At 30.7% G+C, this 13151-nt stretch overlaps 1 protein-coding gene across 1 annotated transcript in view; it reads right to left on the minus strand.

Moving 5' to 3' along the window:
* The window catches only part of LOC145245728 (low-density lipoprotein receptor-related protein 5-like), an 847618-nt gene that overhangs the window by 254479 nt on the left and 579988 nt on the right, over positions 1 to 13151 (minus strand). The window contains exon 4 of the mRNA XM_080107325.1: positions 3425 to 3556. Within this exon, the coding sequence (XP_079963451.1) occupies positions 3425 to 3556 (132 nt within the window). The remainder of the gene's footprint in view (positions 1 to 3424; positions 3557 to 13151) is intronic.

Raw genomic sequence — 13151 nt, forward strand, 5'->3', positions numbered from 1 at the left:
CTGACTTCTCAATTCCAATTTCCGATCCTGGTGTTTTATTTATTTGCTTCCCCGCAAAACCAAATTAGACACAAGATCGTTTTTAGTGTGGAGAAAAACCAGCTCCCTTAAAAGGGGGCACTCTGGCAGTTTCCAAATAAATAGTAATTGTTTTCCTTACATTGATCACAGACAAATTACAGAACAGATACTACCCGTCCGAAAGGTGTCTAAGTTCTTGCAGTGGGAGAGAATTAAAACCCCTCATGATAAACTGCAGCACTTTAATTAGAAAGCTCACTAGGTTTTCTTTAATACAATGATATTGAATTTTTCATCTTTTTATTATTAACTTCAAGGTCTTACCTCAGTGATGAATAAAACATCCTGAATACTCATTTCCCCAGCTCTAAACACTATATTCATCATATTCAGATTATGTCTAGTTCATTTTTATATTGTCATTTTTATCATTCTTTTTCTTCTTCATTTACGTCATTCCCATTATGTTGCTACTACTAATACTACTATTTTAGTAATTTTTGTTTTTTTGTTACCCCATTTATTTATGTCATCTCACTCTTATGTTACTACTACCACCACCACCCTCTACTGTTTCTTTCAACATTTCTATTCTCATTATACATACAATCCACTAAATTATTAATATTAAAATTAGTAGTATTAAATGCATAATTCGGGCTATGACAACAGCATATTCTTATCATTGGTTTGACTCTCCAGCATATATCCGACACAGTTAGACACAGTTAATCAACCGAGAACCATATCACTCTATATAAAAGCATATAAAATATCAACGGATACACACTCAAGAGTCAAAACAATGAAAAGGATATGCTGTTGTCCTAGAGCTAGTCATTACTTACCCTCACACATGCACACATATATTTAGGCAGCATTTTTTTATATGGTGATTGCATCAGCCAGTTCGTGCCAGAAGTGAAAACTGTTATACGGAAGTTGGAAAGGATCGAAAATAGAATTAATAGACAAAAAACGTCTATTTTATTTAATGATATATACATAGACAGGCAGTGATTGTCAAATTCTATTAATCGAACTATCTTAATTTCGTGAATCGCCGAGTATTTCAGATGGTTTATAAGTCTTTTCTAAACAGTAAACGCATATCCATGCTAATGAAATCGTGGTACATCTTTGGAATGTGTAATGTATAGTGTTTAAATAAATAAATTCCTATTCTCATTATCCATACAATCCGCTAAATTATTAATATTAAAATTATTAGTGTTAAATGTGTAATAAGCACGCAGATAAGATCATCAGTTTTAGTACTGTTCTAGACTTATATGAATTTCAATCATTACAACTATTCAACTTTTCAGTCAAAAATTCATTAACTCTGACATCTTTTAAGGCATTCTTCTTGCCTAACTAAAAAAATAATAATTCTCTATACATCTGTATTAGAATTATTGTTATCATTATTATTACTTAATATTGAAGCAATGATTTATTATTTTGCTATCTAATTTACATAGGTGTCTGTGGTGTGCACAGACACAAATGTAAATTTGATTGCAATGCTGAAAGGAAAATCACTTTCTTTTTAATAAATGTTCATGGAAACATCAACATTAAAGAGTAGTTAAATCAACTTAGAAAGAGTAAGTGATACATGGATCGCTAAGAGAGAGATATCATAGGCAATTTGAACAATTAAGATATTTTTTATTAAACATAACTCAATCCCAAAATCGATGAATAAATATTTGGTGAATTGAATTAAAAAAATCTTACGCTCATAATTAATTATTGCTTATTATTATCATTTTTTAGGATAAATAATTCTAAAATAGTAGTATTTAAACTATTAGACTCATAATTTATTACATTTAACCTTAAATCAAGTCCTTTATCTGGTAACTGTTAGTAGCCATTCTGAATCTTTGTATTAATATAGAGATACTGACAAACTAAAATTGCATCCAAATGTTAAACATTCCCCTGCTATTTAAAAGACTCCAACTGACAGATCTTTTTAAGATTCTAACTGTCCCTTTAAGTGCAATTGTTTGTATCTCTTTTGCACTTGGTTCACTGAATATACTCACCAGATGTTTAATTCTTTTTCATGAACCTGGTTGCTCTTATGACTCCAGAAATAATGAAGAGCTTTCTAAGATTCAAGTTTCTTTATATGTCTTATATGAAATCTTTGTATTTCGTCATCTTCTCTACCTCAGCACTGTTTAAGCCAGCATGATTAGGGAGATTCATTTCAATTAGAGTTGCTATTTTATTTTCTCTTGCCCCATATAACTGTCAAGTTTAACAAGTCTGTTTTCTACATATTTAGTTGTAGCAATTGCATATTCATAATGGATGGTGCATGACTTAGTTCCAGCTGTTCTTTTTGGTATCAATGTTTTCAGGACATGTGTTAGATAACAACATGGTTAAAAGTTAAATTAGTTATTATTGATCTGTCTTTCTGTATATTTATCTATCCATCCAGTGATATTGTTAAAATAGTTTAGATTGGGATTTATTGTTTAGCCAAAGATGTTTACATAAATTAGCTAAGTTAAATATAAACAAAACAATAACTAGATCGACCATAACAGTTACATACGTGACAAAGGTAGACATGTGCTTTTGATGCTCACGTAACGGAACTGACAGATCAAGAAGTCAAGAAAATTAGATTGAAGAGTTCGAGTTTGGTCACAAAAGTGAGCAGACATGCTTGTAAGCCAGGAAGCGGGGCTGAAAGAACAAGCATGTAGAGACGTAATGCAAACTCATTGTGAAGACCACTGAGAGCTGAAATAAATTTATATTTTAAAAATATAAAGTGTTGTTTTGTGGTTTCACAAAAGAAGAAAAAAACAGGTGTCTCAATCGGTTATGGTATTGGTCGTTGCATGTTTCATCACAGAGCCCGGCAGTGAAGACAGACGAACCATGGATAAAGAAAAGATATAAAGCATCTATATTCTTATTATAAAATATTATACGTTTATGTAAATACGAACTGTAATATATCTCCGTGTTATACCCCGCTGTATAACAGATATCTAAACGTCTCCGATATAACACATGCTGCTCTACTGGATATTCAATTTTTTACAGATGGTTCATTGATCATTGGAGATATGTAGACACTATTCTCGCTTTATATCGTCGTTGTACCTTAACAAAACCTTACAATTGCATGTAAGGTGACTCTTACTCTTTACGTTTGTGTTGTAGAACTTCAAACTTGGATTCTATGCAGCCATCACCGTCCTTTAGGCATTAAAATGTCATATAAATAGACTGAAGGATTAAATGCATGAAATAGCAAATGGATTAAAAGCTGAAAGGTAATATTTTCAGAATCATACACAAATGGAGATTGATGTGTATTATAGTGGAAGACAAACACATGTAGTGAATGTTAACGATGGTCACTTACCGGGTAGTGGCATGACTGATGGCCATTTGGTTGGGCCAATAGAGGTTAGTGTTAATCAACACTTTGCGATCATTTCCGTCCAGTTTTGAGCGTTCAATCGTTTTCGTACCTTGGTCGGCCCAGAATATGTATCTGCCAATAAATAAAAATAAAAATCAGTAAAGAATGCAGCCAAAAGTTAACTTTATTCAAACTAGTCATTCAATTATGAAAATACGCATAATGTATCGGCAAATGCGTGGGCAGAAATGATATTGTATACTCACTATGTTCATGTTATTCACCTGGCAATTTGCTTAATTGGATTGTCTTCCTTCGTTAAATAATGTTCTGTGATTGGCAACTAGCCTTCCCATGGCCTGGTTCATTTTGTGTCTGTCTTGCATTGTTCATGTTTTTAAATTTTTTTATTTTATTTTAAATAGTTTAAGTCGAGGTTGTTGAATAGATGCTTATATTCTCTTCCAAATAGCTTGTGTGTGTATGTATATATATATATATATATATATATATATATATATATATATATATATATATATATATATAATAGAAATTAAATGCACATTTAACAAGTAATACAAAGAAAAGAACAAATATACGAAATGCGAGTTACCTCTTGTTAATCTACAAAAATAAAAATCCCAGCATTATAAAGAAAGTCACCAAACAAAATCAGCAACGAAATACAACATAAATCACGTGAACTAAAAAATAATAGCAATGAAAAAGAAAAAAATGTATATTATAAGTGAGTCATGAGACTGTTTAATCCACTTGACAACATAAGGATATGTCAAAATTTTATCTGGGTCTTAATTCTCCATAATGTATGAAGTATTTCTTTTAGTTATATAAATAAAATATTCATATAAAATACAAAAATAACACCAGTAATTTAATTTTTCAACGATATTTTATTATTTTTGATGTAATAAAACACCCTTCTTTAACTTTTTATTATAGTGAGAGTTATTTACTCCCAAATTCATTTCAGACGGAGGGATGAGTGTAAGCTGATTGGATAATTTAATTTGCATTTTTGCTAGCCCTCTCGAGTTGAAACGGTTTCACCTGAATTACTCGGTATGACAGGATGAAGTATGTATATATATATATATATATTAGAAAGATGACAGAAAGTTCTAATGATATACTTTGTATTATTATAATACTAAAAAAAGTCCACCCTCTCAATATTTGTGTGTATATATATATATATAGTGCTAGTCAAAATCATAAGACCACTTAAGAAAGTAAGCGTTTACACATAATATCGAATTTTTAATCAAACAAATGGTTGAAACCATTGCCAAAAGGGAAAATATGATGGAAAAAAATGAAATCTGCTTCATTCGAAATTTTAACCCTGATCTAATTATTATTTTTCAAAAAACAAACATTTTCACCTGGTCAAAATGATAAGACCACTTTAATAAAATCGGCTAGTTTTGAAAAAATGAATACGAAAAGCTTTCTATGTTACTAAAAGCAACTTGTTAGTGGATAAAAAACATCTTACTAAATGATAAATGGCAAAAGGGAAACCATTATCAGAGTTTGAGAGAGGAAGGATCTTTGAGCTTAATAGGGGTGGACTCTCCCATAGATCCATTGCAAATGAAGTGAATCGTAGCAAAACGGTCATCACAAATTTTGTAAGAAATCCAGATCAATATGGGCACAAAAAGAGTCCAGGTCGACCAAAATCAATAACCCCATCACTGGATCGCCGTATCAGAAAAAGTTAAAAAAAAAAAAAAAAAAAAAAAAAACTCCAGTATGAGCGCTCAAGTCGATTGAAAAGCCAAATAGCAACAGAATGTAGTCCTAAAACCATCAGAAGGCATCTGAAAATGAAGGGTTTCAATCATTTAAAGCGACTGCAGAAACAACGTCTTCTTGAACAGCACAAAACTAACTGACTTAAATATGCCACCAAATACCAGACTTAGGATGAAGAGAAGTAGGAAAATGTAATTTTCTCCGATGAGAAAAAGTTTAATCTAGATGGTTCAGATGGATTTCAACACTATTGGTATGATAAAAATTTGCCCAAAGAGACTTTTTCAACTCGGACTAGTGGAAGAGGGTCTTTAATGATTTGGGGTGCTTTCTCGTCAGCTCGGACCCTAAAGTTACAAGTAGTGAAAAGCCGGCAAACATCATTGAAGTACATTTCAATGCTTGAAAATGCTTCTATCAGGACTGAAGGTCCACGTCTGTGTGGAAGAAATTGGATTTTCCAGCAAGACAACGCTGCGATACACACTTCTCAACAAGCACGAGAATACTTTTCTTCAAATAATATAGAATTGTTAGATCATCCAGCATGTTCTCTGGACCTCAATCCCATTGAAAATCTTTGGGGGATGGAGGGCAAAAGAAGTGTTCAAGGATGGAACCCAGTATAATTCGATAAGGAACTTTCTGATTCAGTTTTCAGTACATGGGATAAAATTCCTTCGTAACTGATAAAAAATTTAGTCGCAAGCATGCCAAAGAGAATTTTTGAAGTAATTCATAATAATGGAGGATATACTAAATACTGAGACCCTTTTTAGTAATTTATAATTGCCTTTTGTTAGATAAATTATCAGTGATCTTATCATTTTGACCAGGTGAAAATGTTTGTTTTTTAAAAAATAATTATTAGATCAGGGTTAAGGTTTCAAATGAAGCAGATTTCATTTTTTTTTCCATCATATTTTCCCTTTTGGCAATGGTTTCAACCATTTGTTTGATTAAAAATTCGATAATATTCGTAAATGCTTACTTTCTTAAGTGATCTTATGATTTTGACCAGGACTATATATATATATATATATATATATATATATATATATATATATATATATATATCGAGTGATGCATATTTCGCTTTAGCATTTCAAATGAAATTCTTTACAATGAATTAATTATCATTTATGTGACATTATTTTTCATATAAATACATAAAATACATTAATAAATCAAAATAAAATTCCAATATAAAAAATAATAAAGCACATTAATTTACAAGACGGATATTTTATTTTAAAATAGTTATTTTTATGCCACCCTCTATTATTGTGTGTTTGTATATATATGTGTGTGTGTGTGTGTGTATGATGCAATACTTGATATATATATGTGTGTGTGTGTGTGTGTATGATGCAATACTTGATATATATATGTGTGTGAGTATCATGCATAATACAGCAATAAGTTATGCTCGATTTTGTGAATAGAACATTATTATGGCAATCTGAGAGTGAAAATAAGCCAATAGTTTATTATAGATTGAAAATATTCATTTACATATCTTTATTAGTTTTGCTGCATATAATTTCAAATGTTTCTTTCGCTAAACATATCTATTTAGTATCATATTATGATCTGTAAACCAGTTGGTGAAGAAAACTTCACAGCAAAACTATATCTTATTATTCTATGCACAATTGCACACAATGGACTTAATTTTTTTTTCCTTTCTTATCATTTTCATTTTTTCTTTAGTTTAAACAATACATTTCCTTTGTTATGGAGTTGCATAAATATCACATGCTTTATAGCACTTCATATGACAGTAAGTCCATCTTTAAGAATTTATGTGTAAAAATAGTAAAAAAAATCACAGCTATATTTCTTGTTTGACCTTATAGCAACGAAGGATTTGTTTTTCATTTTTTCTTCTTACTATACTTTCTTTTTATTTGATAGCGTGTATCTCTGACTCTTGCACAGTAAATACTTTATTCACTGACATAAACATCGTCTGTTACTAGCCAAAATGGATGTGCATTCACAGGCTCAGGTTAGGAGAAGAGGTTTTGTCTAGTCAAGATTGGAAGCTGAAGGAGACCTACTGAAACAAGATGGCGCATCTTAGAAAATAAAACAAGCAAGAAAAAACATTCCCTTTTAGTGCATTTCTTTGCGTGTATGATCTAGAAATGTTACCTTGTGACATTTTCAGTTGATATAAATTCTTATTCAGTTTATTCGATTTGAATGTCATAAAACTCTACGAAAAGTCAAATCTACCCTGGTTTTCGCTACGGACATCATATAAGTGGACATAAAAAGAAAGATTTTGGTGGACATCAATTCATTGAATCTGATCACTGAAGATAGTCACACGCGTTGAGTGTTGCTTGGTATTTGAAAATGCGAACATCTGGCACAGACATATATAAAGATATAAGCAGATATTGATAGAGCAATAAAAAATACAATAAAGATTGAATATTATGATATAATCTTGATTTGCTGTATAATCTATTGATATATTCACTATCGTTTTAATCATGTATTTTAATAATATTTGTACTTGTAAGATATAACCATTATAAGAATCTCTCTAAGTAGATATATATTTACTTTTTTTACCCTATAATCTTTTCATATTCTCATTATGGTGTTAATATTTTATTGAAAACTTTTATTTGAAGTTTAATCACGGTGCTGCTGCTGCTAAAACTTCATTCAAAAAGAAAATAAATAAAATTGTATTGTATACGAATTGATTGTTAATGTTGAATTTCTGGAGCCTAAGTAAATAATTTTTCTATTAATCATATTACCTGTGTCTTTATATATATATATATATATATATATATATATATATATATATATATATATATATATATAAGGATACGTCTTGAACACGTTTGAAGCCAAATAACTGCAACACGATTTTTTTTATAAAATAGACGAGTGTTTATTTTGTAAGAAATATATTTCGGAGATATATTCCTTTGTCAATCTCTCTCTATTTTTTTCTCTTTTTCTTCGCCATGATGTCGAGTGGAGGAATGGTCAATGCATTATTTTCAAACAATTTGAAAGATTTTCAAACCGCACGACCACATAAAACCCCGCAGCTAACATCACGTGGACTTAATTCATTGAACATTCTTCCACTCGACATCATAGTGATTTATGTGATTAAATGAAGTAGCTATATATATATATATATATATATATATATATATATATATATATAGTGCAATAATTTCAAAAGTTTAAACAAAAAATAACATAACTCTGGTGCTTTCAACTGGAATCGAAACCAAAACATTCAGCACTCCAGCCGTAGTGGTTATTTAGCACTTCAGATGTCATTGTTACCGCCTGAGCTAAGTTAAGCTTAAAATGAAAATGTACGCATGCTCAGAAGATAATCAATTTACTCCTGTTAAGGTGAACTGTTTTTTTACAATTTTGACCCCTTAGCAGCTATTTTCTACAGGCTACAAACAAAATCGTAAGTGTTCCCGAGGTTCAAGTACCTATATATCAAGTTTCAAGTCTATAGATCAAATATTCAGAGAGGAGTTTTGTAGAGGCCTTTCTCCACATACACACAGACAAGGTCGCTTATATATATATATATATATATATATATATATATAGAGAGAGAGAGAGAGAGATATGTCTGTGTACTTGAACGTTTTTATTCTAAATTCTATACATTTATGCACAATGTAAAACTATGCATAAAAGAATTTAGCGTTCTAGTTAAATGAAACCGATCATCTATTAGGAAATCATAAAAAATGGATAATTAATTAATGAACGCTCGTTTTCAAAGGAATATAGGAAAGCAATTTGGTTAACTTTCTTGAAATCGCTCGCATATCCATGACTAAGTATATTAAGTTCATTTTAATAATTTTTAAATAGAAAAAGTAGGCTTTTGATCATGTCAGAGCAAAAAAATAAAAATTGTATATATAGTATGCTATAAATGAATAAAAGCAAGATGCTTAAATAAATAAATAGCAACATTTAATTTGTGTTTATTTCAATATTATACATTTATTCAATAACTGTACGTGCCATAATTAAGGTTTGTATGTGTTTCTTGAAACTCAAGGTATTGCAAATGCATAACGGTGAAATAAACACACACACAATATATATATATATATATATATATATATATATATATATATATATATATATGTGTGTGTGAAAAATGAAAAAAAATTAATATTTCCTCTTTAGTTCAAGACTTCCGCAAGATGTTTGATTTGAAGAAATAAAACACAAGTACAATATTTTAAAATGCTGACTTGTATTATTTCACCAAGTCAGTGATTTTGAGAAAGTTTAGAAACGTTGAAAGACGAAACGTTGATGTATATAGAAATAATTTTGATTATTCTTGTTTCATTTCCTATCGTGTTGGAATATTATTTACAGTTTTTCATCATGCATATTTAGACAACAAGTTGTCATCCATACATGTGACAACAGAAATTTTACTTTTATTTTTTATCAGTGTCTCGATTCGGCGAGGAAGTTTCCTGGTCTCTCGTGGTAATTTATGAATATGCATCTGAATGTTCTATTTACAGCCATCTTAAAGGGTTTCAATCTTTATTCAGGTATCAACCAATGAGCTTAGATAAACATGTAGTCATGAAGGACATATATATATATATATATATATATGGTATAACGTTTAGATTATGTTTTATATATGTAAATAATGAAAAAGTTCCCATAAACATACGTCCGAATTATAGAGCATTGTAAACATCTAATACATACAATGTGTGATAATGCACTGTTATTATTAGATAGAAAATAAACACTATTTCTATGACAGAACCACAGGTAAAATAAGCCTGGGCCTGATGTTGTCACATACACGAAAAATAATGAAAAAAATGACACAAAAGAAATATAAAAGCAGCGAGACCCAGAAAAAATATCTTAGAATCATGATAGACAAGGCTTCCTTTGATGGCCAAGATGAAGATGAGGGACCTAGGAATGATATATATATATATATATATATATATATATATATATATATATATATATATATATATATATATATATCAAATATCTATATACAAAATTTTAGTACTATTGAACTAATTCTTCACATAATAGTCTAAGTCTCTGTCACGTGACCGTAACATTGCACCTGCAAAGTTATCATTTCTTTGGAGAAGAGAATAGATTGTGATTTCAACAATGAACCATTTACTTAAACCAATTTCATGTCGTCAATCTCATAATTGAGACTGCTATCCTCATTATTGATAGACCACTGTAGAATATAGAAAGCGATATAGATATGTGTAATCATGAATAGTATCACTATTTTATATTGGTCACATCTATGTTAAATTATGTCTTTGCTTATTTCACTATATCACACATAATAATCAATCTATACAGCAATGGCTGAGACAAGCATTTACAAAGAGTACGTCAAGACATCTCTCCTATTCTGTTCCCTTTGGAGTATTTTTTAGACAGAATTACAGTAGATTTGTATCTTGCTAAATCAGTTTAGATATATTTCTTATTATTTATATTAACATTATTTATTATTGTCTACAATAAAACATCAACTTACGTTTTCTTTAACGCTTGTCTCATTCAATGGCGTTTAACCAACTTGAGTTTTCCCTGTTGACTAGTTGAGTTTTGTTTTATATGTTTTAATCAGGATTGAAGAAGAAAATACTAGTAAGATTTCTAGGAAATATGTTTGCAGTCTGCAATTTTAATGAATTGGCTTATTTGGTAGGCAAATATATTTTTTGTCAAGGGCATAAGCAATCATTTTTAATGATATAAGCAGTAACATTCTTAGTGAAATATTTTTTCATAATAAATTTTTCTTACTAGTTATTGACTATTGTCTGAAAATCTAAATAAAAATTTACTTTCTATGCATTTGAACTAATTCGTAAACTATTTTTAGTAGAATGTTTCAAGAGCTGCATTTCATATTTTTGCAAAAAATTATTAATAGATTTTATAGATAAATAAAATATGGTTAATGTATAGAAAAATACTAAGGATATAGATCATTTTTACATGCTTAATGTTCATTGACCAATCCTTTCTTTCTAAATTTTAACCTGCTGAAGAGGACGGCCAGATTGCCTGTCCGATTTTGTTGGAGAAGGAGTGTTTTAAAATCCAGCAATATTTTGCTGTTATTTTGCTCTTTCTTGGATACCGATTGTACGATTTATTTTCATTATTATCTCTTGGAAAACAAAGTCATTGAATATGCGCAAACCGATTTAGACCATATCCAGCAGAGTGCTCGATTATAAAAAAATTGAAATTCAAAATAAGAGTAATATTGGTCCCCCAATTTATTGGAGAGGGACCTATGTTTTAAGTGGTGTGCGTCCGTCTATTAGTTTTTTCTTGAAATTTTGCCACAAATTGTATTTCAATGCCCCAAAATGGCATAAAAAAAACATGTTTTGCCCTAGAACTTTTTATTCATCCATTAGATTTTTTAAAATTTAGCCAAAATGTGAAGCCCATTGTTCTTAGTATAAATCCAGTATGGGTAATCCTGAAAAAAATTCTGGTTCGCGTCCTGTTTTTTGTGGCTCTTTTTTTCATATTTCTCAACAAAACCTTGATATATCTGACTATATAGTGGTTTGTCACGGTGGTCAACACAAATATACATGTGTTAAGGCCTGAAACTGCACTACTATTTATTTAAACTGGGATTCGGCGTCCCCAGTGGCTCAAAAGAGATCAAAAATGACCCAAAATGGCAAAAATTTACACTTTTTGCCCATAGCGTTTGTTCCATCCATTAGATGTGGAAGCCATTAATCTTAATATAAATTCAGTATGGGTTACCCTAGCAATATTCTGGTTCGCATACTTCTGGGACTTTTAGGGCTAAAAAAAAAAAATACCTTTTTGGAGCTCTTTTTTCATATTACTCAAAAACTTTATATGTATGTCTACATAGTGGTTTTCCATGGTGCTGAATTCAAATATACATGTTTTAAGGCGTGAAACCATACCGTTTGTCCATTTTCGCTGGGATTCAGCATTCCCTAGTGCTCAAAAGGGGTCACAAGTTTTGCATCAAAGAAACAGTTGTTCTCAATGTGGACGAGTCCGACAGGGGGGAAGCGTGTTGCTTGCGACGATTGAATTGCAATCGCGAGAAGTGGTTGGGAAGTACCCCGAAAGCACCGTAATTTCCTAGGACGCCCAGGCATCATGATTGAACCAAAAAGAGTGAAAAAATATAATACGTTCAAATCAAATTACTTAATTTTTAACTGTGACGGAAGTAATATTTGTTTTTGGACTAACTCAACCTTCACACTTCTCACATTCATCATTTCTTCACTATTTTTTGTGGCGTCATCTCACATGCAGCACCAGAGGGGGACCACATATAGGCGCGGCTTGTTTATATTGGTCTTGTATAAAACTCTTCCATTTGTTTGCTTCCCAAACGATTACAATATGGTAGCCTTCAAGTCCAATGTAAACAAGTTCTTGTTGAGCTGTCCCCTTAAATAATTCAAATTCTACCCAATCTACACCAGTAACTTGGATATAAGAAAAGAATGCATAAAAGATCATTAAGTCAGATCGTAGGCTGATTTTAACACTGAGCAAATTTCGTTCATAGCATAATTAGAATAATAGCGTAATGTATATCTTGGAACTTTTAGGGGTTAAAGGTGGTTCTTTCTGACACAGTAAATGCAATTATAATAACTGTTTTCGTCAGCTAGAATAGAGATAATTACAGTGAAAAGTTGAATGTTAGTTCCTTAATGTCACTTGAACCACTATCACCCATTCAATGCTGGTTAAAACATTTACGCCACCCACCTCAAAAATGAAACCTTATAAAATGTAAAACATAAGAAAATAATGATATCGTGTAATGCACTAGATGTAAAGGATACAGAGTTCTTTTAGTCCCGAGCAGTGCCGGATC

The sequence above is a fragment of the Euprymna scolopes genome, chromosome 1 (assembly GCF_053919585.1).
Source record: "Euprymna scolopes isolate OS-2025 chromosome 1, ASM5391958v1, whole genome shotgun sequence".
NCBI lineage: Eukaryota > Metazoa > Mollusca > Cephalopoda > Sepiida > Sepiolidae > Euprymna > Euprymna scolopes.